We start from the raw sequence: 27108 nt of genomic DNA, 5'->3' as shown, positions 1-27108 counted from the left end.
GATGCTGTGGCACTACACATCCCAGCATGCCCTGCACAGTTCTGCTATTAAGGCATGCTGAAACTGAGGCAAGGCATGCTGGCATGTGTAGTTCCACAGCAGCTGGAGGGCCACAGGTTGAAGACCCATGTTCTAAAGGATAAATCTACAGAGTTCTGCCCTTTTCACACTGATTTAAGACCTCAGCAGCATTGGTGTAAATTTTGGTACTATAATTTTTAAAGTTATTGCAATGCTTGTAAATGGTCTGTTTCCAGTAACCCCGATAATCAATGATTTTGCCATTGATGGCAGCGATCCAATGGTTTTAATTTAACTGATCACATGCAAGCAATCACTTGCAAATAATTGCCTATGAGAACCTGACCTTGGGGGTAATTCCAAGTTGATCGCAGCAGGATATTTTTTAGCAGTTGGGGAAAACCATGTGCACTGCAGGGGGGCAGATATAACATCTGCAGAGAGAGTTAGATTTGGGTGGGCTATTTTGTTTCTGTGCAGGGTAATACTGGCTGCTTTATTTTTACACTGCAATTTAGATTGCAGATTGAACTCACCAAACCCAAATCTATCTCTCTCTGCAGATGTTCTGCTCCACCTACAGTGCACATGGTTTTGCCTAACTGCTAAAAAATTTCCTGCTGCGATCAACTTGGAATTACCCCCCTTGTGTCCCTTGATCCTTTGCCACAATAAGCAAAGCAGATTATCTGTATCTGTCACTAAAATATATACCAGATATGATAACAAACTTAATAAGCAACGTTCAGGTAGATCAAGGTTATCAGAACAGTTATTGTATTACTGTGGTTTAGGCTCAGTGCAATATACTGATTCAGTTATATGTACAATACAATCTTCCATTTGTTTTTTCTACTAGTTGTTTGGTTGCTTTTTGGCATGGGAGACCCGGAATGTAAGCATTCCAGCACTGAATGACAGCAAGTATATAGGAATGAGTGTGTACAACGTGGGAATCATGTGTATTATTGGAGCCGCAGTCTCCTTTCTTACCAAAGACCAACCTAATGTCCAATTCTGCATTGTGGCTCTAGTCATCATATTCTGCAGTACCATTACACTCTGTCTAGTTTTTGTGCCAAAGGTAAGTTATTTTGCTTTCTATTTTTATATACTAATTTATTGTGCTCTGTAATCACTTTTTCAGAAATGCAATGTGTTGTGACCTACTTTTACCAAGACACGCTAAAGACAGCAGTGCTCATCTCTCATTCATACAAATGTGTAGTAAACGCTTAAGTGCATTTTTACAGCAATAAACGGGGAATGTAATGAACCAAAATAGATAATATAAAAAATATAGATGTAGTATACAAAGTAAAATTTCTGAAATCCATTTTATTACACTTATGTCTTAAACTGATAACTTTACTATAAAATGTTAATCCATAATAAATGGAAATACAGTATAATGTGACAGCTTGTGTTTTGTTTTGTTTTGTTTTATTACATTGTTTTGTTTAATATCCTTTCTAACCTACTCTTAATAGTAAGCAGTTTTTTTATCACTGGATATCCTTACTTTAAATATTAACATTTCATAAACTTGAAAGATCTATCAAAATTGATGTGCAGAGTTAGTGGGTGTACATTGTAAAGATCACTTTTTCGCTCCGTTTGCTATGTAAAAAGCATGATTTTGCTATTATGAAGAAAATACTCTAATATACATCTTTCACCAAAGTTAATATAGGTAGTATTTAGTTCAACGCAATTTTCATGCCAGAGCGCGAATCCCCCCCCCCCCCCCCCCCCTCTTCCTGGTGGGGAAGGAGCATGAGAGGATTGATCCCAGAGAAAGCCCATGCTATGATGTCCCTTCCCACATTATGTACATATTGCAATTGAGCAGATCTATGTAGTGTGCAGCCACACACTACTTAGATCTACTCAGCCGCAATGCTGATCAAGTACAAGGTAAGCTTCAAATAGTTAGAATTCTCTACCTTTTAATTATCTTCCTTTCTATGCAAGGGTAGATATCTCAATTAATAGATTGTCTGACTGCAATGCCACAGGAAATGGGGTTGAATCCCGAGTAGGTCACCATCTTGAAATGTAATAAAGGACAGTGTGACTGAATAACAAAGAAATCTCAAGTTGAGTTCATAAGGTAGCAACAGAAGGGGTCAGGTTAGGAGACAGGGGCGGTCAGGAGATGCTGGACTTCAAAAAGGGGGGAAGCTGCAAGTGAAAGTAATTAAAACAGATAATTGACAAGTGCCGCCATCAGCGCCCCCTACCCTGCAGAACTATGTGCGGTGCCCCCGCTGCACACACCTAGTTACGGCCCTGCTTAATATTTATGTTTAGTAGTGTGGTGGCAAACAGTGTAAGTGAGGTTGCGGCAGGTAACAGACTGGAAGCATCCATCTATTACTTCACTGGTAGCGTCGGTCACTTTGCTTATAATACAGTGATTGCAAGAAATGGTGCAGGAGATTGGTTTATCAGAATGCATATCTCCCTGCAGTCATTTCTTGTACAGTGCAGAAACTAGATGAGAAGCATGGTGTTTAAGGGAATGGTCTTACAACTTTGCTAAAAATACTTTTGATAGATTGTGAAACTATGTTCTTGAATTGTGTTTGTGTACAGGAATATGCTTTCTGCGGGTATTCAAAAGGTTTTACCCAGTGAGGTACCGATATATAAAACAATGAGCAGCAGAATTTGACCTACAGTTCTGGATTATGTAGTTACAGATGGAAGCAGAGAGTGGGGATATCTGTCACTCTAACGTAAAGTTGTAATTCAATGACATCCCCTATATATTGACACCAAACAATATATATTTATTTATTTATTTATTTATTATGTATTTCCTTTAATGCCAATGCACTATAACTCACAATAAGTACAGATATCAGTCACACTTCGTGCCAGTTAGTTGTCTGGACATACCCTTTGGTGACACAACATACTGGCAGACCTTATAGATGGTATAGGTAGGCAGCAGTGTGTAATGGAGGTCAGCCCACATGATAGATAACTTAACCAGGTCTTTGGTTAATTAACCAGGCAGAACAGGTTTGCAGGATGGTGCAGGTATAATGCAGCAGGAATGTACAACAGGTATCCAATTCACTTATAATGGATGTACCAGATCCAGACAGGGGCATATGGGGCAGCACAGGTGGTGTGCACAGAAACGGGAGCACAGTGAGGGCAGTGGAATTTCACACACAGGCATACTCCTGCAGTCCAGGGTCCTATTGCCGTTGGATAGACGGGGCAGGGCACTCTCTGTCACTACAACAGAGTCCTCATTTGTGTTCAGGGTAAAAGTACAAGTCTATGCATTAGCAGAGCTGGATTTAGGGGTCAGGCAGCCCCCATGCACAATGATATTGGCCGCCCCCCACCAAGTACCACGGGAAGGGATGTGGCCACAGAATAGTACCAATTCACATTACAGTAGTGTCCATCAGTCACATTACACCACACAGTAGCACCACACAGTAGTACCCCTTATACACACCCAGAAGAGCCCATTATGCATATTGCACCAGGTAGAGCCCCTTATACACATTACGCCAGGCAGAGCCCCTTTTATGCACACGCCAGATAGAGCTTCTTTCAGTCATGTTACACCAGGTAGATCCCCTTATACACATTGCACCAGGCAGCCCCTTATACACATCCCAACAGCTGGGATGCTATTTAGCAGGAGGACACCGTTTATTCTATTTATATTTATATATATATATATATATATATATATATATACACAGATGGGTACTCTGTTATCATGGCTGTTTCTGCACCTAGACTGAGGTTTAGTCACGCCTAGGCGATAGCTTAGGTTGCTGAGTTTAATCACTGACAGGCGCATTGAGGTACGACTAGATACTCAGCATGCAATACACATCTCCACCACTGGGTGGCTTATGCTCCACTAATCCAGTACTTTAGTTTGAATAGCGGTGGATTGATCCACAGTACAAGCTCTGACGACTGTAATGTTAATATACAGTCCTGTACTGCATACTGTACACACAGATGGCGACCAATGGTCAGACGGAGAGAGTAAAAAAAATTGTTTATACAGACGCAAATGAACGTGTTAAAACACTTGTGTATGCAGAAGCAACTAATGTGTGAAAGGAATAATGTAGCTCATTGACTTTAAAGTATGTACAGTGCACTAAATGAGTGCCCGAGTCCCCTAACGGCATAAACGAACACCAATGGGAAGGAATCACTGCTTGCATTACTTTTACAAATGAACTTGTGTATCTTCGATGCAGCAATGTGGGCTAGCGGTGAAGGCTCCCACCTCCCATGCTGAGAGTCCCGAGTTTGATTCCCAAAGTGCCAATCTATATTTTTTTCCCCCTGACATTCACTTTATAATTTTTTTTTGTGTAATCCATTGTAATACATTCAATAGAAGGGTGCATACAGGTTTCACATAAATCAGGGTAAATCTGCAGGAGCGACTCATTACGCTATCTAAAATACACAGCGGTAATGAGCACCCGTAGACATACTAATAAATATAAATTAGTGTATTCTGACGCAACTAACTGTTCAAGCAACACAGTACTGTAGATCATCGGTGATAGAGAATCTGTGTTGTACTTTGAGAAGGGATCACTGCTACTGTACCATTTACACACCTACAGTATCAACGCGCCTACAGTTCTCTATGTGATTATCATATACAGTATACTGTAGTATTGTGTTGCACATTTATGGTAACCTGACCTCCCTCTCTGTCTACTGTATGAACTGTGTAGGCTGGCAGGGGGGAAGGGGGATGGGGGTAGGGGGAGATGGTGAAAAATACAGTGTTTTGCGATATGAGCATCCGAGTCCCCTAATGGCATAAATGAACACCAATGGAAAGGAATTGCTGCTTGGATTACTTTTACACATGAACTTGTGTATCTTCCATGCAGCGATGTGGGCTAGCAGTGAAGTCTCCCACCTCCCACAATGAAAGTACCGGGTTCGATTCTCAAAGTGCCAATCTATATTTTTTTCCCCCTGACATTCACTTTATTTTTATTTTTTCTTTGTAATCCATTGTAATACATTCAATGGAAGGGTGCACACAGGTTTCACATAAATCAGGGTAAATCTGCAGGAGCGACTCATTCCGCTATCTAAAATACACAGCGGTAATGAGCACCCGTAGACATACCAATAAATATAAATTAGTGTATTCTGACTCAACTAACTGTTCGAGCAACACAGTACTGTAAATCATCGGCGTTAGAGAATCTGTGATGTACTTTATGAGAAAGGATCACTGCTACTGTACCATTTACACATCTATCAAAGAGACTGCAGTTCTCTATCTGATTTTCATAAACAGTACAGTATTGTGTTGTACATTTATTGTAAAGATGTGCAGCGGGCATTTTTCGTGTTTTGTGTTTTGGTTTTAGATTCGGGTCCACGGTTGTAATTTGAATTCAAAAACAGCTAAAATCATAAAATTTTGGGGTAATTTTGATCCTATAGCATTATTAACCTCAAAAACAATAATTTCCACTCATTTCCAGTCTATTCTGAATACCTCACACCTCACAATATTATTTGTAGTCCTAAAATTTGCACCGAGGTCGCTGGATGACTAAGATAAGCGACCCAAGTGGGCGGCACAAACACCTGGCCCATCTGGGAGTGGCACTGCAGTGTCAGACAGGATGGCACTTAAGAAATAGTCCCCAAACAGCACATGATGCAAATAATAAATAAAAAAAGAGGTGCAAGATGGAATTGTCCTTGGGTCCTCCCACCCACCCTTATGTTGTATAAACAGGACATGCACACTTTAACAAACACATCATTTCAGCGACAGGGTCTGCCACACGACTGTGGCTGAAATGATTGGTTTGTTTGGGCCCCCACAAAAAAAGAAGAAATTAATCACCCCACCAAAAAAAGAAGCAATTCATCTCTCCTTGCACAAACTGGCTCTACAGAGGCAGGATGTCGTCCTCATCCTCACCCTCACTCTCAGATTCCTCACCCCTTTCAGGGTTTAGATCCTCCTCCTCCTCCTCCTCCTCATCACAGATTATTAATTTGTCCCCACTGGAATCCAGCATCACAGGTCCCTGTGTACTTTCTGGAGGCAATTGCTGGTAAATGTCTCCACAGAGGAATTTATAATTCATTTTGATGAACATCCTCTTCTCCACATTTAGTGGAAGTAACCTCCTACGCCGATCGCTGACAAGGTGACAAACTGCACTAAACACTCTTTCGGAGTACACACTGGAGGGGGGGCAACTTAGATAAAATAAAGCCAGTTTGTGCAAGGGCCTCCAAATTGCCTCTTTTTCCTGCCAGTATACATACGGACTATCTGATATGCCTACAGTGATGCTGTCACCCATATAAACCTCCACCATTCGTTCAATGGCGACAGAATCATATGCAGTGACAGTAGACGACATGTCAGTAATCGTTGGCAGGTCCTTCAGTCCAGACCAGATGTCAGCACTTGCTCCTGGCTGCCCTGCATCACCGCCAGCAGGTGGGTTTGGACATTTTATCCTTTTCCTGGCAGCTCCAGTTGCGGTATAAAATGAAGTAGGAGCTGTTGACGGGTCACTTTCCGCTTGACTTGAGAATTGTCTCACCAGCAGGTCTTTGAACATCTGCAGACTTGTGTCTGCTGGACAGAGAGATACAATATAGGCTTTAAACATAGGATCGAGCCCGGTGGCCAAAATGTAGTGCTCTGATTTCAACAGATTGACCACCCATGAATCCTGGTTAAGTGAATGAAGGGCTCCATCCACAAGTCCCACATGCCTAGCGTAATCGCTCCGTCTTAGCTCCTCCTTCAATCTCTCCAGCTGCTTCTGCAAAAGCCTGATGAGGGGAATGACCTTACTTAGGCTGGCAGTGTCTGAACTGACTTCACGTGTGGCAAGTTCAAAGGGTTGGAGAACCTTGCACAACACGGAAATCATTCTCCACTGCGCTTGAGTCAGGTGCATTCCCCCTCCTTTGCCTATATTGTAGGCGGATGTAAAGGCTTGAATGGCCTTTTGCTGCTCCTCCATCCTCTGAAGCATATATAGGGTTGAATTCCACCTCGTTACCACCTCTTGCTTCAGGTGATGGCAGGGCAGGTTCAGGAGTGTTTGCTGGTGCTCCAGTCTTTGGCATGCGGTGGCTGAATGCTGAAAGTGGCCCGCAATTTTTCGGGCCACCGACAGCATCTCCTGCATGCCCCTGTCGTTTTTAAAAAAAATTATGCACCACCAAATTAATTGTATGTGCAAAACATGGGATGTGCTGGAATTTGCTCACATGTAATGCACGCACAATATTGGTGGCATTGTCCAATATCACAAATCCCCAGGAGAGTCTAAGTGGGGTAAGCCAATGTGCGATGATGTCCCTCAGTTTTCGTAACAGGTTGTCAGCTGTGTGCCTCTTCTGGAAAGCGGTGATACAAAGCGTAGCCTGCCTAGGAACAAGTTGGCATTTGCGAGATGCTGCTACTGGTGCCACCGCCATTGTTTCTGCGGGAGGCAACACATCTACCCAGTGGGCTATCACAGTCATATAGTCCTGAGTCTGCCCTGCTCCACTTGTCCACATGTCCGTGGTTAAGTGGACAGTGGGTACAACTGCATTTTTTAGGACACTGAGGACACTTTTTCTGACGTCCCTGTACATTCTCGGTATCGCCTGCCTACTGAAGTGGAACCTAGATGGGATTTGGTACCGGGGACACCCTACCTCAAGCAATTTTCTAAGTTCCTGTGAACTAACGGTGGATACCGGACGCACGTCTAACACCAACATAGCTGTCAAAGCCTGAGTTATCCACTTTGCAACAGGATGACTGCTGTGATATTTCATCTTCCTCGCAAAGGACTGTTGGACAGTCAATTGCTTAATGGAAGTAGTACAAGTTGTCTTCCGACTTCCCCTCTGGGATGACGATCAACTCCCAGCAGCAACAACAGTAGTGCCAGTAGCAAAAGCAGCAGTAGGCGTTCCACTCAAGGATCTATCGGAGGAATCCCAGTTAGGAGAGGACTCGTCAGTCTTGCCAATGACATGGCCTGCAGGACTATTGGCGTTCCTGTCTAAGGATGAAATTGACATTGAGGGAGTTGGTGGTGTGGTTTGCAGGAGCTTGGGTACAAGAGGAAGAAGGGATTTAGTTGTCAGTGGACTGCTTCCGCTGTTACCCAAAGTTTTTGAACTTGTCAATGACTTCTGATGAATGCGCTCCAGGTGACGTATAAGGGAGGATGTTCCTAGATGGTTAACGTCCTCACCCCTACTTATTACAGCTTGACAAAGGCAAGACATGGCTTGACAACTGTTGTCTGCATTTCTGCTGAAATAATTCCACACCGAAGAGGTGATTTTTTTGGTATTTTGACCAGGCATGTCAATGGCCTTATTCATCCCACGGACAACAACTGACTCCCCGGGTGCCTGATTTAAACAAACCACATCACCCTCCGAATCCTCCTCGTCAACTTCCTCCTCAGTGCCAGCAACACCCATATCCTCATCCTGGTGTACTTCAACGGTGATATCTTCAGTTTGAATATCAGTAACTGGACTGTTGGTGCTCCTTCCAGCACTTGCAGGGGGCGTGAAAATGGTGGAAGGAGCCATCTCTTCCCGTCCAGTGTTGGGAAGGTCAGGCATCGCACCCGCCAACACATATGGACTCTCCTTGGGGATTTGTGATTTATAACGCACAGTTCTTTGCTGTGCTTTTGCCAGCTTAACTCTTTTCATTTTTCTAGCGGGAGGATGAGTATTCCATCGTCATGTGAAGCTGAACCACTAGTCATGAGGAACATAGGAGAGGGCCTTAGCCGTTCCTTGCCACTCCGTGTCGTAAACGCCATATTGGCAAGTTTACGCTTCTCCTCAGATGATTTTAATTTAGATTTTTGAGTCATTTTACTGAACTTTTGCTTTTTGGATTTTACATGCTCTCTACTATGACATTGGGCATCGGCCTTGGCAGACAACGTTGATGGCATTTCATCGTCTCTGCCATGACTAGTGGCAGCAGCTTCAGCACTAGGTGGAAGTGAATCTTGATCTTTCCCTATTTTACCCTCCAAATTTTTGTTCTCCATTTTTTAATGTGTGGAATTATATGCCAGTAATATATCTGGAATTAGACGGCAGTAATGTCTGGAATTAGATACTACTAGATAGATACCAGATACCACTGTGACTGGAATGATGATGACCTATGCACAGTGACAGGACACTACCACAGCACCCTACAACAGCAAGATGCAGCACAAGACACTGAGCACTGAGCAGTGATACTGAGCACTGATGATACTTCTGAGCAGAGATACTGAGCACTGATGATACTACTGAGCAGTGATACTGAGCACTGATACTACTGAGAACTAACACTGAGCAGCACGATGCAGCACAAGACACTGAGCACTGAGCACTGACCAGTGATACCGAGCACTGATGATACTACTGAGCAGTAATACAGAGCACTGATACTACTGAGAACTGACACTGAGCAGCACAAGACACTGAGCACTGACCAGTGATACTGAGCAGTGATACTGAGCACTGATGATACTACTGAGCAGGGATACTGAGCACTGATGCTACTGAGAACTGACACTGAGCAGCACGATTCAGCACAAGACACTGAGCATTAACCAGTGATACTTAGCACTGATGATACTACTGAGCAGTGATACTGAGCACTGATGATACCACTGAGCAGTGATACTGAGCCCTGATACTACTGAGAACTGACACTGAGCATCACGATGCAGCACAAGACACTGAGCACTGACCAGCGATACTGAGCATTGATGATACTACTGAGCAGTGATACTGAGCACTGATGATACTACTGAGCAGTGATACTGAGAACTGACACTGAGCAGCACAAGACACTGAGCACTGACCAGTGATACTTAGCACTGATTATACTACTGAGAAGTGATACTGAGCACTGATGATACTACTGAGAACTGACACTGAGCAGCATGATGCAGCACAAGACACTGTACTAGTATTAGTATTAGTGAGCAGCACAAAAGCACTCTGAAATTGTCACCCCCAAGATTCCACTGTGACTGGAATGATGATGACCGATGCACAGTCACAGGACACTACTACCACAGTATCCTACAGCAGCAAGATGCAGCACAAGACACTGTACTAGTATTAGTAATGTATTACTGATCAGCACGATGCAGCACAAGACAATGAGCAGTGATACTGAGCACTGATGATACTACTAAGAACTGACACTGAGCAGCACGATGCAGCACAAGACACTGTATTAGTATTAGTGAGCTAGTGAACAGCACAAAAGCACTCTGGAATTGACACCCCCCAGATACCACTGTGACTGGAACGATGATGACCGATGCACAGTCACAGGACACTACTACTACAGCACCCTACAGCAGCAAGATGCAGCACAAGACACTGTACTAGTATTAGTATTACTGAGCAGCAAGATGCAGCACAAGACAATGAGCACTGATACTGAGCACTGATACTGAGAACTGACACTGAGAGAATGTAGCCACGTCCTCTCTGTACTCTCTACAATGCCCGAGTGAAAATGGCAGTGACGCGCGGCTCTTTATATGGAATCCGAATCCCGCGAGAATCCATCAGTGGGATGATGACATTTTGCCTCGTTCGGGTTTTCCGAGTCAGGCGGGAATAACCGAGCCGGGCTCAGAACCGTGTTTGACACGTGGAGTTCAGTAGGGTTCGGTTCTCGGCGAACTGAACCCGCTCATCTCTAATTTATTGTAACCTAACCTCCCGCCCTGTCTACTGTATGAACTGTGCAGGCTCCCAGGAGGGAAGGGGGAAGTGGGATGGGGGTAGGGGTAGGTGGTGGCTTAATACCACGTTCTGCAATATGAGCGTCCAAGTCCCTTAATGGCATAAAGGGGAGGAGGAAGGGTGAGGGGGGAGGTGGGGATTATCCAGCGGAGTTCAGAGACGCTGTAGAAAATATTAATTGTCTGTCGAGACCAAAAAAAAGAAACCAATAAATCAATAAATAAAAATTGTGTGTACAGACACAAACAAATGAATTAAAGCAATGGTCCATTGATGTTCGGTTTATGTGAGCTATTAAATTAAATTAAATTAAATTGAGCTTAAAGCTTAATATCTCTGGTTTTGAGGGTCCAATCGGCTCAGAATTGGATTGGTATGGAATGGGAGATGATTAGCTACCGGACGATACCAACCACAAGTTTCTGTGACCCCCACAAGGCTCATGGAAAGTGTTGGAACCCATGGTGGGTCTGAATTAATGGACCCATTACAGTCTATGGGAAAATGGGTCCACTTTGCGTCCTGCTATCTCTGGTTCTGAGTGTTCCAGAGACTTTGGACCAGTACCATACAAAGAGGAGACTCTTGGCTTTCGTGGCAGACCAACCACTAGTTTATGTGACACCGCAGAGGGAAACAGTAAGCAACCGTGTGTCGGGTCCCCTCCAGTTGTCCGCCCAGCTTGCACAGGATGCATTGTTTATGGCTAGATAGAAAATACTGTACAGAAATGCTAAGCACTGTGGTTTGGCATCCAGGAACTTAGGAAGGAACTTTTATCTCTCCCCATTATACTTATAAAGATAACACTTGCCACTGTAGCCATTACAGCAGAGTATGTTACAAGCTGTTCGTGCTATTTAGCACTCAAATAGAAAATACTATACAGATATACTAAAGGCGGTAATTTGGCATCCAGGAACTTAGGAAGGAGCTTTTATCTCTCCCAGTTATACTTAGAAAGATAACACTTGCCGCTCTATGTTACAAGCTGTTCGTGCTATTTAGTACTCAAATACAAAATACTGTACAGAGACGCTAAGCACAGTGATTTGGCATCCAGGAACTTAGGGAGGAGCTTTTTTTCTCTCCCCATTATACTTAATGCTACGTGATTTGGACGCTCACATATCCCTAACATCAATAGACTATACTATACCTGTAACACGTTTGTTTGCATCTGTATATGCTGTACTATTTGCGTCTGTACTGTATATACTGTTATATACTGTAGCATAATGTAGCATAATGAGACGCACCAGTAAAGAAGTTTTTATGCTGTAGTTCAATATTTTAATGGAGAACACACTCATGGTGATTATAATAAAGCGACATCTGGCAGATGATCGCAGGTATTACACTCAAAGGTAACGCCAAACACTCTGTGCGCCTCCCAACGACTAGGCATGCCTCCTTGCACCCAGGCACGTTGTGTATGCCCGATCGCGACTAATGCCTCAGCAAGCCAAGATAATGGAGGACCCATCTGTGTATATATATATATATATATATATACACATATATGTAGATAGATAGTGAGAGGTATACAGGTGCAGCACTCAGAGCAGGATTAACGGACAAACAGTGGTGACCACTGTCATCAGGCTGGGGCACTGAAATGTTGCTGTAACTGACATGACCGCTGTTTGTCCATTAATCCTGCTATGAGTGCCGCAGCTGCATACTTCTACATACCCCATATGTGAGGGCACCGGCTTTGCTGTTGGTGATTATTTGGGGAGTGTCATTCCTATCTTTGAATATATATATATATATATATATATATAAATCCACAGAAGAAGCCGCTTCTCACTTTCATTTGTATTGAATGCTGGTGCTCGGTCAGTGTAATAATATAGAAAAGTTCCAAGAATAACCACCAGAGGGATTATACCCAGATAAACCAGCACACTGCTTAATAGAAAAAAAGTGCTTTTTACTGTTTGTAGAATGAAACAGAAATTTTGAAAGGTAGCAAGCATATGCCACACATGTTGATGGCAGCATATAAAATGAATCAATTGATACTTAACATTCCGACAGCTGTTTCGACTATCTTCTTCATAGGAATGAATAAGGTGTCATAGTGCTGAACACTGCACACCGCAGTGTCAGTTTCTAAAGTGACATGTGCCTCATGAGCTTGACTAACAAGTGCTCTTTATAGTGTGCGATGTACTTACCTGTGAGCCATCTCACCTGTTCCCGGTCCCACGTGGACGCTAACCACGTCACATCTGAGCGCCATCTTCATGACGCTAACAGGACGTGTCGTCCAGGGAAGGATTTGTCCGCTACACACCATGTGTAAACACATGGCGGAGCCGGGCCATAACCTCCCATGATCGGCGAGCAAGGTCACCGAGGCCGCGTCCACGTGTTCCAGGTCGCCCAGTGTTGCGCATCATATTCAGTGCGCCATACGTGGCAACCCGCAGGATGTGTTCAATGTGTCCGGACTTCAGAATCATCCGGAACTAACAGAGCACCATACCTGTTTCCGGGAACAAGATAGAGGCGCACAGGCACCCATCAAAAAAGACAATAATCTAAATAAAAATAAAAATAAATGTATAAATAATAATAAATCAAATGATATATAATAATAAATATGATATGCAAATGGAGCGAATAAATGGTCATTCATAAGCCTAACTGTTGATTGATAGATTAATGTTGGAATTAGTGCTAACCATAATGGCGGCTATTACGTTTTCCTGGTGTAATAAATACAATGCTCCACATTAAGGCCAATAGTATGGACCTAATGGCCAATATCATTATATGAGACTTATTCTAAATATATATATAAAAAATACATAAACAATAACAAAAGTATATCATAATCAGACAATGGATCCAGATGCACAAACATTAGGCCCACATGCGTCCATGTATAAAAAATGAAAAACGAAAAATACAAAAAATAAATAAAAATAAATGTGAAAAATGATAAAGATTACAAAAAAGGTACAAATGAAAAATCTTCATTGAGCCCCGCAGGCGAGAGGGAATCCAAACGTCGAATCCAACGACATTCTCGCTGTAATAGCAACTTGTGGCGGTCGCCACCCCTCTTAAGTGGAGGTATGTGGTCGATGGGCATGAATAATAAATCTTTAATGTGGTGTCCATGGTACACAAAGTGCTTTGCAACTGGTGGTGTTGAGTTCTCGACTTTGAAGAACGCTTTTTTAATTGATGACCGATGTAAGGCCATGCGTTCTTTGAGCATTCTGATAGTCTTTCCAACATATAATTTGTTACAGGGGCATTGGATTACATAAACGACATATCTTGTCTCGCACGTCATACGATGTTTCAATCGAAAAACATCGCCCCTGGTTGGATGTATAAAGGTGCTACCAGTGTGCATATGCTTGCAGTTAACACAGGAGCCACATTTGTGCGCCCCTGGTCTTAATTGTAACCAACCCTTACCATGTTGTGACATCGGCACTATGTCAGAATAGGTAATCTGATCCTTGAGATTTGAGCTGCGTTTATAGCTGAATAACGGTAGACTGCCACAGAATCTCCCCATAGTTGGATCTGCCTGTAGAATGTGCCAATGTTTGGAGATCGCACGTCTCATGACACCAGAGGCAACGGAGTATGTACTGGAAAAGACTAGTCGTCCAATCTCAGTGTCTTTATTCTTGGTTCTTGGCACGTCTGTCCGTTCCATCTGTAGACATTTAGTAATCGCTTCTTGTATCTCTGTTGGATCATAACCTCTCTCGATGAATTTCTTGCCCATCTCCGCCAGAGCACCTGGTATTAATGTGTCATCTGAAGTGATTCGCATTACACGTAAAAGTTGTGAAAAAGGAAGCCCTTTCTTTAATGGCCGCGGATGAAAACTGGTTGCCAACAAAAGAGAATTTTTATCTGTAGGTTTTCTAAACACCTCAGTGGTGATAGATCCGTTAACCAACTTAATGGTAACGTCCAAAAAATTAATAGAAACAAAATCATAAACGCATGTGAGCCTAATGGATCCTGGTATTAGATTCAATCTAGCAATAAATTGTTGTAACTTAGTCTCGCCCCCAGTCCACAGCATGAAAAGGTCATCTATGTAACGAACATAAAATTTAATAAATGATGAAAAATCTGCGTCTGCCATAATGTGTTGTTTTTCGTATTGAAACATAAACAAATTGGCATACGATGGGGCCACATTGGACCCCATCGCTGTGCCCTGTAGTTGTAAATAAAAAGAATTTTCAAACAAAAAATAATTTTTGTGCAAAATAAAATCAAGCAAAAGCAACAAATATTCACTTGGTGGACCCTCATATTGTGGACTGGAGGCGATCGCTTTCCTGGTTGCTTCAACACCCTCAAGATGATTGATACACGTGTACAAACTGGTGACATCCAGTGTCACCAGTATACAGTCATTCGGAAGAGGGCCAACCGCATTTAATTTCAATAAGAAATCTGAGGTGTCTTTGATAAAGTATGGAGTTGATTGCACTACCGGCTGTAGAAAAAAGTCTACAAATTGGGATAATTTCTGACACAAGGAACCCCTGGAAGATATGATTGGTCTTCCAGGGGGTTTGTCCAGACATTTGTGAACTTTTGGCAAAACATAAATCAAAGGGATACGAGGAAAATCTTGAGTAAGAAATTTGGCCGTTTGCTCGTCAATCCATTGATTAGACAAACCAATGTCAATAATGGAGTCTACCTCACGTTTAAAGTTAATGGTAGGATCAAAACGCAACTGTTTGTAGCATTGTATATCAGCTAGTTGTCGATTGATTTCATTAATGTAGTCAGTACGATTTAATAATACCACGCCACCGCCTTTATCGGCGGGGCGTATAATGATGTTAGGGTTATTTCTCAAAGAATTGATTGCCAGCCTCTCTGCTTTAGTCATGTTGTAGTTCTTAATTTTGATATTTTTAATGCAGGGTAAGGTTTCTTTTCTGACTAAATTCATAAATACCTCAATGGCAGGATTCACAGAAGGTGGATCAAAATCACTAGGTGCTTTAAATTGCCCTTTTGTGGCAGAAGTATTATCCTTTTTAGAGAAATGATCTTTAAGTTTAAGTTGTCGAAAAAATTTATATAATTCAACTTCACAGTCAAACTCATTCTGTTTATAAGTTTGAACAAAGGAGAGTCCTTTTGATAATACTGACATTTCTGCCTCAGTTGGAGTATATTCGGATAAATTAAAAATAGTTATTTCCGACCCCCCTTGTAATTCCTGCCTCCGGTACCTTTTGTGTTTGAGCCCCCCTCTCCTGCACGGTCTCTTGACTCTTTGACCTCCTTTATTTTGCTCCTGGTAAACGTTTTTTCCCCTAAAAAAGCACCCCTCTGATTACCTGAATAATCTGAGTCGCTTTGGGAGGTGTGTGATTCTATGTCCGTAAATTGGACTTCAGTTTTATTACGTGAGTTTAGACCCTTTCTCCATGGACGTCTAGTTGTTTGTGTGAATAGCCATGGATACACTCTTAAATCTTTGTAGTCATCCTTTACCTTACGATATTTAGATTTTTTAAAAATCAATAGCTCGTTCTTAAATGCTTGAACAGAGTCCTCTAATTTAGTTAACCAATCACTTGTAGAGTCTGATTTTAAAGTTTCTAAGCCCCTACGTTCACAACCCACTATCTCTTTCTTGACATTATCAATGTCAGAATTGACCTGCTGTACTACCAATACCATCAAGTCAAAACTACACTGATTAAGTATTTGACACCACTGACGACAAAAATCCTTATTGTTGCGACCAAGAGTAGGCTGATTTTTGATTCTAAAACCACGAGGAATTAAATTCTCCTTATGGTATTGAGATATAGTTAAACCATGTAGTTCCAATTCTACCAGTCTCTTGCGCAGTCGCAACAAGTCGGAATATATTTCAGTGGGAGTGTCAACATCAAATGCTAATTGTTCAGTGGAAGAAAACAATATCTTAGACACCTCTTTATCTAAAAAGCGTTTTGTACCAGTGATATCTTTTGCATCTAGATCCATTGACAAAAAATACACAACACACAAAAAAAGAAAAAAATGAAAAATTAAAAAATGAAAAATTAGTGAAAAAAGAAAAAAGAAAAAATTGAAAAATATCAGTTTTAACTTGTGGTGCAGCTCCCAGTCCACAATAACGATCCGTTACCATGAAAAATACATAAATCCACAGAAGAAGCCGCTTCTCACTTTCATTTGTATTGAATGCTGGTGCTCGGTCAGTGTAATAATATAGAAAAGTTCCAAGAATAACCACCAGAGGGATTATACCCAGATAAACCAGCACACTGCTTAATAGAAAAAAAGTGCTTTTTACTGTTTGTAGAATGAAACAGAAATTTTGAAAGGTAGCAAGCATATGGCACACATGTTGATGGCAGCATATAAAATGAATCAATTGATACTTAACATTCCGACAGCTGTTTCGACTATCTTCTTCATAGGAATGAATAAGGTGTCATAGTGCTGAACACTGCACACCGCAGTGTCAGTTTCTAAAGTGACATGTGCCTCATGAGCTTGACTAACAAGTGCTCTTTATAGTGTGCGATGTACTTACCTGTGAGCCATCTCACCTGTTCCCGGTCCCACGTGGACGCTAACCACGTCACATCTGAGCGCCATCTTCATGACGCTAACAGGACGTGTCGTCCAGGGAAGGATTTGTCCGCTACACACCATGTGTAAACACATGGCGGAGCCGGGCCATAACCTCCCATGATCGGCGAGCAAGGTCACCGAGGCCGCGTCCACGTGTTCCAGGTCGCCCAGTGTTGCGCATCATATTCAGTGCGCCATACGTGGCAACCCGCAGGATGTGCTCAATGTGTCCGGACTTCAGAATCATCCGGAACTAACAGAGCACCATACCTGTTTCCGGGAACAAGATAGAGGCGCACAGGCACCCATCAAAAAAGACAATAATCTAAATAAAAATAAAAATAAATGTATAAATAATAATAAATCAAATGATATATTAATTCCAACATTAATCTATCAATCAACAGTTAGGCTTATGAATGACCATTTATTCGCTCCATTTGCATATCATATTTATTATTATATATCATTTGATTTATTATTATTTATACATTTATTTTTATTTTTATTTAGATTATTGTCTTTTTTGATGGGTGCCTGTGCGCCTCTATCTTGTTCCCGGAAACAGGTATGGTGCTCTGTTAGTTCCGGATGATTCTGAAGTCCGGACACATTGAGCACATCCTGCGGGTTGCCACGTATGGCGCACTGAATATGATGCGCAACACTGGGCGACCTGGAACACGTGGACGCGGCCTCGGTGACCTTGCTCGCCGATCATGGGAGGTTATGGCCCGGCTCCGCCATGTGTTTACACATGGTGTGTAGCGGACAAATCCTTCCCTGGACGACACGTCCTGTTAGCGTCATGAAGATGGCGCTCAGATGTGACGTGGTTAGCGTCCACGTGGGACCGGGAACAGGTGAGATGGCTCACAGGTAAGTACATCGCACACTATAAAGAGCACTTGTTAGTCAAGCTCATGAGGCACATGTCACTTTAGAAACTGACACTGCGGTGTGCAGTGTTCAGCACTATGACACCTTATTCATTCCTATGAAGAAGATAGTCGAAACAGCTGTCGGAATGTTAAGTATCAATTGATTCATTTTATATGCTGCCATCAACATGTGTGCCATATGCTTGCTACCTTTCAAAATTTCTGTTTCATTCTACAAACAGTAAAAAGCACTTTTTTTCTATTAAGCAGTGTGCTGGTTTATCTGGGTATAATCCCTCTGGTGGTTATTCTTGGAACTTTTCTATATTATTACACTGACCGAGCACCAGCATTCAATACAAATGAAAGTGAGAAGCGGCTTCTTCTGTGGATTTATGTATTTTTCATGGTAACGGATCGTTATTGTGGACTGGGAGCTGCACCACAAGTTAAAACTGATATTTTTCAATTTTTTCTTTTTTCTTTTTTCACTAATTTTTCATTTTTTAATTTTTCATTTTTTTCTTTTTTTGTGTGTTGTGTATTTTTTGTCAATGGATCTAGATGCAAAAGATATCACTGGTACAAAACGCTTTTTAGATAAAGAGGTGTCTAAGATATTGTTTTCTTCCACTGAACAATTAGCATTTGATGTTGACACTCCCACTGAAATATATTCCGACTTGTTGCGACTGCGCAAGAGACTGGTAGAATTGGAACTACATGGTTTAACTATATCTCAATACCATAAGGAGAATTTAATTCCTCGTGGTTTTAGAATCAAAAATCAGCCTACTCTTGGTCGCAACAATAAGGATTTTTGTCGTCAGTGGTGTCAAATACTTAATCAGTGTAGTTTTGACTTGATGGTATTGGTAGTACAGCAGGTCAATTCTGACATTGATAATGTCAAGAAAGAGATAGTGGGTTGTGAACGTAGGGGCTTAGAAACTTTAAAATCAGACTCTACAAGTGATTGGTTAACTAAATTAGAGGACTCTGTTCAAGCATTTAAGAACGAGCTATTGATTTTTAAAAAATCTAAATATCGTAAGGTAAAGGATGACTACAAAGATTTAAGAGTGTATCCATGGCTATTCACACAAACAACTAGACGTCCATGGAGAAAGGGTCTAAACTCACGTAATAAAACTGAAGTCCAATTTACGGACATAGAATCACACACCTCCCAAAGCGACTCAGATTATTCAGGTAATCAGAGGGGTGCTTTTTTAGGGGAAAAAACGTTTACCAGGAGCAAAATAAAGGAGGTCAAAGAGTCAAGAGACCGTGCAGGAGAGGGGGGCTCAAACACAAAAGGTACCGGAGGCAGGAATTACAAGGGGGGTCGGAAATAACTATTTTTAATTTATCCGAATATACTCCAACTGAGGCAGAAATGTCAGTATTATCAAAAGGACTCTCCTTTGTTCAAACTTATAAACAGAATGAGTTTGACTGTGAAGTTGAATTATATAAATTTTTTCGACAACTTAAACTTAAAGATCATTTCTCTAAAAAGGATAATACTTCTGCCACAAAAGGGCAATTTAAAGCACCTAGTGATTTTGATCCACCTTCTGTGAATCCTGCCATTGAGGTATTTATGAATTTAGTCAGAAAAGAAACCTTACCCTGCATTAAAAATATCAAAATTAAGAACTACAACATGACTAAAGCAGAGAGGCTGGCAATCAATTCTTTGAGAAATAACCCTAACATCATTATACGCCCCGCCGATAAAGGCGGTGGCGTGGTATTATTAAATCGTACTGACTACATTAATGAAATCAATCGACAACTAGCTGATATACAATGCTACAAACAGTTGCGTTTTGATCCTACCATTAACTTTAAACGTGAGGTAGACTCCATTATTGACATTGGTTTGTCTAATCAATGGATTGACGAGCAAACGGCCAAATTTCTTACTCAAGATTTTCCTCGTATCCCTTTGATTTATGTTTTGCCAAAAGTTCACAAATGTCTGGACAAACCCCCTGGAAGACCAATCATATCTTCCAGGGGTTCCTTGTGTCAGAAATTATCCCAATTTGTAGACTTTTTTCTACAGCCGGTAGTGCAATCAACTCCATACTTTATCAAAGACACCTCAGATTTCTTATTGAAATTAAATGCGGTTGGCCCTCTTCCGAATGACTGTATACTGGTGACACTGGATGTCACCAGTTTGTACACGTGTATCAATCATCTTGAGGGTGTTGAAGCAACCAGGAAAGCGATCGCCTCCAGTCCACAATATGAGGGTCCACCAAGTGAATATTTGTTGCTTTTGCTTGATTTTATTTTGCACAAAAATTATTTTTTGTTTGAAAATTCTTTTTATTTACAACTACAGGGCACAGCGATGGGGTCCAATGTGGCCCCATCGTATGCCAATTTGTTTATGTTTCAATACGAAAAACAACACATTATGGCAGACGCAGATTTTTCATCATTTATTAAATTTTATGTTCGTTACATAGATGACCTTTTCATGCTGTGGACTGGGGGCGAGACTAAGTTACAACAATTTATTGCTAGATTGAATCTAATACCAGGATCCATTAGGCTCACATGCGTTTATGATTTTGTTTCTATTAATTTTTTGGACGTTACCATTAAGTTGGTTAACGGATCTATCACCACTGAGGTGTTTAGAAAACCTACAGATAAAAATTCTCTTTTGTTGGCAACCAGTTTTCATCCGCGGCCATTAAAGAAAGGGCTTCCTTTTTCACAACTTTTACGTGTAATGCGAATCACTTCAGATGACACATTAATACCAGGTGCTCTGGCGGAGATGGGCAAGAAATTCATCGAGAGAGGTTATGATCCAACAGAGATACAAGAAGCGATTACTAAATGTCTACAGATGGAACGGACAGACGTGCCAAGAACCAAGAATAAAGACACTGAGATTGGACGACTAGTCTTTTCCAGTACATACTCCGTTGCCTCTGGTGTCATGAGACGTGCGATCTCCAAACATTGGCACATTCTACAGGCAGATCCAACTATGGGGAGATTCTGTGGCAGTCTACCGTTATTCAGCTATAAACGCAGCTCAAATCTCAAGGATCAGATTACCTATTCTGACATAGTGCCGATGTCACAACATGGTAAGGGTTGGTTACAATTAAGACCAGGGGCGCACAAATGTGGCTCCTGTGTTTACTGCAAGCATATGCACACTGGTAGCACCTTTATACATCCAACCAGGGGCGATGTTTTTCGATTGAAACATCATATGACGTGCGAGACAAGATATGTCGTTTATGTAATCCAATGCCCCTGTAACAAATTATATGTTGGAAAGACTATCAGAATGCTCAAAGAACGCATGGCCTTACATCGGTCATCAATTAAAAAAGCGTTCTTCAAAGTCGAGAACTCAACACCACCAGTTGCAGAGCACTTTGTGTACCATGGACACCACATTAAAGATTTATTATTCATGCCCATCGACCACATACCTCCACTTAAGAGGGGTGGCGACCGCCACAAGTTGCTATTACAGCGAGAATGTCGTTGGATTCGACGTTTGGATTCCCTCTCGCCTGCGGGGCTCAATGAAGATTTTTCATTTGTACCTTTTTTGTAATCTTTATCATTTTTCACATTTATTTTTATTTATTTTTTGTATTTTTCGTTTTTCATTTTTTATACATGGACGCATGTGGGCCTAATGTTTGTGCATCTGGATCCATTGTCTGATTATGATATACTTTTGTTATTGTTTATGTATTTTTTATATATATATTTAGAATAAGTCTCATATAATGATATTGGCCATTAGGTCCATACTATTGGCCTTAATGTGGAGCATTGTATTTATTACACCAGGAAAACGTAATAGCCGCCATTATGGTTAGCACTAATTCCAACATTAATCTATCAATCAACAGTTAGGCTTATGAATGACCATTTATTCGCTCCATTTGCATATCATATTTATTATTATATATCATTTGATTTATTATTATTTATACATTTATTTTTATTTTTATTTAGATTATTGTCTTTTTTGATGGGTGCCTGTGCGCCTCTATCTTGTTCCCGGAAACAGGTATGGTGCTCTATTAGTTCCGGATGATTCTGAAGTCCGGACACTTTGAGCACATCCTGCGGGTTGCCACGTATGGCGCACTGAATATGATGCGCAACACTGGGCGACCTGGAACACGTGGACGCGGCCTCGGTGACCTTGCTCGCCGATCATGGGAGGTTATGGCCCGGCTCTGCCATGTGTTTACACATGGTGTGTAGCGGACAAATCCTTCCCTGGACGACACGTCCTGTTAGCGTCATGAAGATGGCGCTCAGATGTGACGTGGTTAGCGTCCACGTGGGACCGGGAACAGGTGAGATGGCTCACAGGTAAGTACATCGCACACTATAAAGAGCACTTGTTAGTCAAGCTCATGAGGCACATGTCACTTTAGAAACTGACACTGCGGTGTGCAGTGTTCAGCACTATGACACCTTATTCATTCCTATGAAGAAGATAGTCGAAACAGCTGTCGGAATGTTAAGTATCAATTGATTCATTTTATATGCTGCCATCAACATGTGTGCCATATGCTTGCTACCTTTCAAAATTTCTGTTTCATTCTACAAACAGTAAAAAGCACTTTTTTTCTATTAAGCAGTGTGCTGGTTTATCTGGGTATAATCCCTCTGGTGGTTATTCTTGGAACTTTTCTATATATATATATATATATATATATATATATATATACAGTATATATAATGTACACAGCTTTCATGTGTCAGGCACTCCACAGCTTGTAATAAACCAGTCAAATAGACATTGATAAAATGTTGATTGCTACCCATGATGTCTATTTGACTAGTTTATTACAGTGGGTGTGTGAGTGTCTGACATATGAAAGCAACCTACAAAAACTACAGTCAGTGCATAAGTGTGTGTGTGTGTGTGTGTGTGTGTGTGTGTGTGTGTGTGTGTGTGTGTGTGTGTGTGTGACCCCCCCCTCCCCCCCACACCAACACAGCAGCAGCAACCTAGCACATGGAAACCCTTCCCCACGGCAGCATCTCCCCTGTCCCCAACCTCCACGCCCCCTCTCCCCTTAGGTCACAGTAGCGGCAGTTCCTCTCTCCCCCTTAACCCACACTCTGATTACAGTGGTGGCTAACTCTTGCGCCTCCCCACCCCGCTAGCTGTCTCCCACCCCCAATCACAGCGTGTCAGTCTCTCCCAATATTCTCTGGACACTGATCACAGTAGCAGGCGACTCTGACCACAATATTCCCACAGAACACAGCGGCGGGTGGCTGTCTCCCGCCCCCGAGTACATCGGCTGCAGCCTCACAGCGGGTCAATCTCTCCCCCTTCCCTGCACTCCAATGACAGTGTCTGTACAACCATTCCTCTGGTTTGGGAGGTGGGGGGGACTGCTGTGCCCCATCAGGTGCCGCCAAATGCCTAGTGGGAAATCCGGCACTGTGCATTAGTCTAGGAGATTTACCATTACCGTTATTACTTACAAGTGCAAGGGGAGCTACAGTTATTACAAGTGTATGCATTAGTCTAGGAGAGCTACAGTTATTACAAGTGTATGCATTAGTCTAGGAGAGCTACAGTTATTACAAGTGTATGCATTAGTCTATGGGAGCTACAGTTATTCTGTTGAAAACTAAGCTAGAACAATCTATTCTTCATAGTCATACTACTTTACTGTTCAACATCCTGACTACTATCTTTCAAAATACAGTGAGAGTGCAGCATGGCCTTTCCAAAACATTGGGATTTTGCAACTCCCATAGAAGTAAATTAAAATAATGTATAAGTTCATCATTTGTGTTTTCATCCATCTTTTTAAATTCCTTCCCTTATCTGTTATTTTCATTTTGCATCCTCCCGGAACAAGGCTGTTTGCGGATTACACATTTTGCAAGAGGATTATCATGTGATTTTGTAGTTAATAGTAGCTTCATAAACTGAGTGGACGTAATGTGCAAATGCACACATGTCCTGGCCAGCTGTTTCTGCACACAAGTCTGTCTATTCTACTTAGGGGCTATAGCAGCCTATCTTCCTATATGTTTTTCTTTACATTGACCTTTTTTTAATCATATGGAAGGATGAATACTGCCCACAACACTAAAGATTAATTAGTAATGCTCCCTATTCATTAGGCAGCACTAATCTAATAAAACCAAATCAATGTTCCACTAATTTACATGGTGAACTAGCACAGCTGCGAGCTTAGGATAGCACTGGCGCCTGACTAATGAGTCACAATTATTTTAAACGTCCCCACCCGTGTCCCTGAATTTGCAGACAGTCTATATAAAGTATGTGGTACCACCAGGCCAAATCATATTATACATGCAACTCATTAGCATTAAAAGTGCAGGCAGCTCTGCTGCAGTCCAGAGGTCTTCACCCAGGCGAGCTTTGCAAATGCAGCAAAATCTTCCCATGCTACAATTGATAGCTTGGGTAATCAGAACTGATTGGCATCACTTATTTCTCCTCTTTTACTGTAATATCTCAGTTGACTTCTAGATAATGCTTAAGCTTGGATGTGATAATTATAACAAAATGAATTCAAATAAATAGAAACAAAAAGGCTTAACTACCCCATATTATCTTGGCTGTATTCTGATAATGTTATTTATTTGCAAACTCCAATATTATCATGATTTGAAATATGAAAATGTTTATATTGACCATTATTTTATTCCCATGAATACTGTAGAAAAATGTCAAACAGATGCAACTAGAGAACATTTCCTGACAATAGTATGTTGGTGTTTAGAACATTTAAGCATAGACTATCACCCTATTATTATTATTATTATTATTATTATTATTATTATTATTATTATTATCCTTTATTTATATGGCGCCACAAGGGTTCCGCAGCGCCCAATTACAGAGTACATAAACAAATAATCAAACAGGAAAACAGCAACTTACAGTTGATGACAGTATAGGACAAGTACGGGGTAAATAAACATAGTTACATCAGCAGATGACACTGGAATAAGTATCAGATAGCAGAAGACTGCTGGATTTGGTGCAGTTGAAGATTATTAAAGTAAGAAAGGATAAGCACATGAGGGAAGAGGGCCCTGCTCATGAGAGCTTACATTCTAAAGGGGAGGGGTAGACAGACAGGGGTACATAGAGAGCGTAGAACAGAGGGTTAGGATGAGATTTGGCTGGGTTTGGTGAAGAAGTGGGTCTTGGGAGCCTGTTTGAAGTTTTGTAGAGAGGTGGAGAGTCTGAAAGGGAGAGGTAGGGAATTTAGAGAAGTGGTGCAGCACGTGAAAAATCTTGGAGGTAGGAGTGGGAGGAAGTGATCCATAGGCAGGAGAGTCGGCGTGCATTAGCAGAGTGATGAGGACGAGTGGGAGTGTAAAGGGAGATAAGATCAGAGATGTAGATGGGAGAGGAGTGGGTGAGGGCTTTGTAAGCGAGTGTGAGAAGCTTTAAATGGATTCTGAAAGGGAAGGGGTGCCAGTGAAGGTCTAGTAAGAGAGGAGAGGTTGACGTAGTGCGTTTGGTGAGGAAGATGAGACCGGCAGCAGCATTGAGGATAGATTGGAGTGGAGAGAGGTATTTGTCAGGAATGCCAGTCAGGAGGAGATTACAGTAGTCCAGTCTGGAGATGACCAGTGAGTTGATAAGAGTCTTAGTAGCATCCTGGGTCAGAAAGGGTCTGATCCTGGAAATATTTTTTAGATGAAAACGGCAGGTTTGTGAGAGGTGCTGAATGTGTGGTTTGAAGGAGAGGGAAGCGTCAAGAATTGCTCCAAGACAGCGCACTTGGGGGGTAGAGGAGATAGTAGTGCCATCAATAGATAATGAGATTGTAGGAGGTAAGGTTATGCGAGAGGGAGGGAAGATTATCAGCTCGGTCTTAGACATGTTAAGTTTAAGAAAGCGCTGGGACATCCAGGAAGAGGTAGCAGAGAGACAATTGGAGATACGAGTGTGGAGAGCAGGGGAGAGGTCTGGAGAGGAAAGATAGATTTGGGTGTCATCAGCATAGAGATGATATTGGAAACCAAAAGAACTAATGAGCTTACCTAGTGAGGACGTATAGAGAGAGAAGAGAAGAGGACCAAGGACAGAACCTTGGGGTACCCCTACAGTTAGTGGAAGTGAGGGGGAGGTGGAGTCATGAAAGGAGACAGAGAAAGAATGGTCAGAAAGGTAGGAGGACAGCCAAGAGAGGGCAGTGTCACGCAGACCAATGGAGTGAAGGATTTGCAGTAGGAGAGGATGGTCCACAGTGTCAAAAGCAGCAGAGAGATCAAGTAGAATAAGTAGAGAGTAGTGTCCCTTAGATTTAGCAGCATGGAGGTCATTGCATAGTTTTGTAAGGGCAGTTTCAGTGGAGTGAAGAGGACGGAAGCCAGATTGGAATGGGTCAAGCAGTGAGTGTGAGGAAAGAGAGGAAGTAAGGCGGTTGTAGACAATACGCTCAAGGAGTTTGGAGGCAAAAGGGAGGATAGAGATGGGTCGGTAGTTGGAGAGAGTGTTTGGATCAAGGGTAGGTTTTTTAAGAATAGGAGAGATGAGTGCGTGCTTGAAGGCATAGGGGACAGTGCCTGATGAGAGAGAGAGATTGAGAAGGTGGGAAAGATGGGAACAAGCAGAAGGAGAGAGGTAGCGGAGGAGGCGGGAGGGGATGGGGTCAAGTGGGGAGGTGGTGAGGGGACAGGAACGAATGAGGGCCATGACTTCCTCTCCAGATGCATGGGAGAAAGATGTCAGAGTAGGTGCGAGGGATGGGGAGGGTTGGTAAGGGATGGGGGAAGGCTG

The 27108-nt window shown here is 42.0% G+C and overlaps 1 protein-coding gene across 3 annotated transcripts in view; it reads left to right on the top strand.

Moving 5' to 3' along the window:
• GABBR2 (gamma-aminobutyric acid type B receptor subunit 2) overlaps window positions 1-27108 on the top strand; it is a 1221295-nt gene that overhangs the window by 1154002 nt on the left and 40185 nt on the right. For all 3 annotated transcript variants that reach the window (XM_063922929.1, XM_063922931.1, XM_063922932.1), the window contains one exon: window positions 881-1105. In XM_063922929.1, the coding sequence (XP_063778999.1) occupies window positions 881-1105 (225 nt within the window). The remainder of the gene's footprint in view (window positions 1-880; window positions 1106-27108) is intronic.

Source organism: Pseudophryne corroboree, chromosome 5 (genome assembly GCF_028390025.1).
Source record: "Pseudophryne corroboree isolate aPseCor3 chromosome 5, aPseCor3.hap2, whole genome shotgun sequence".
Lineage (NCBI taxonomy): Eukaryota > Metazoa > Chordata > Amphibia > Anura > Myobatrachidae > Pseudophryne > Pseudophryne corroboree.
This window is presented reverse-complemented; position numbering and strand designations above follow the sequence as displayed.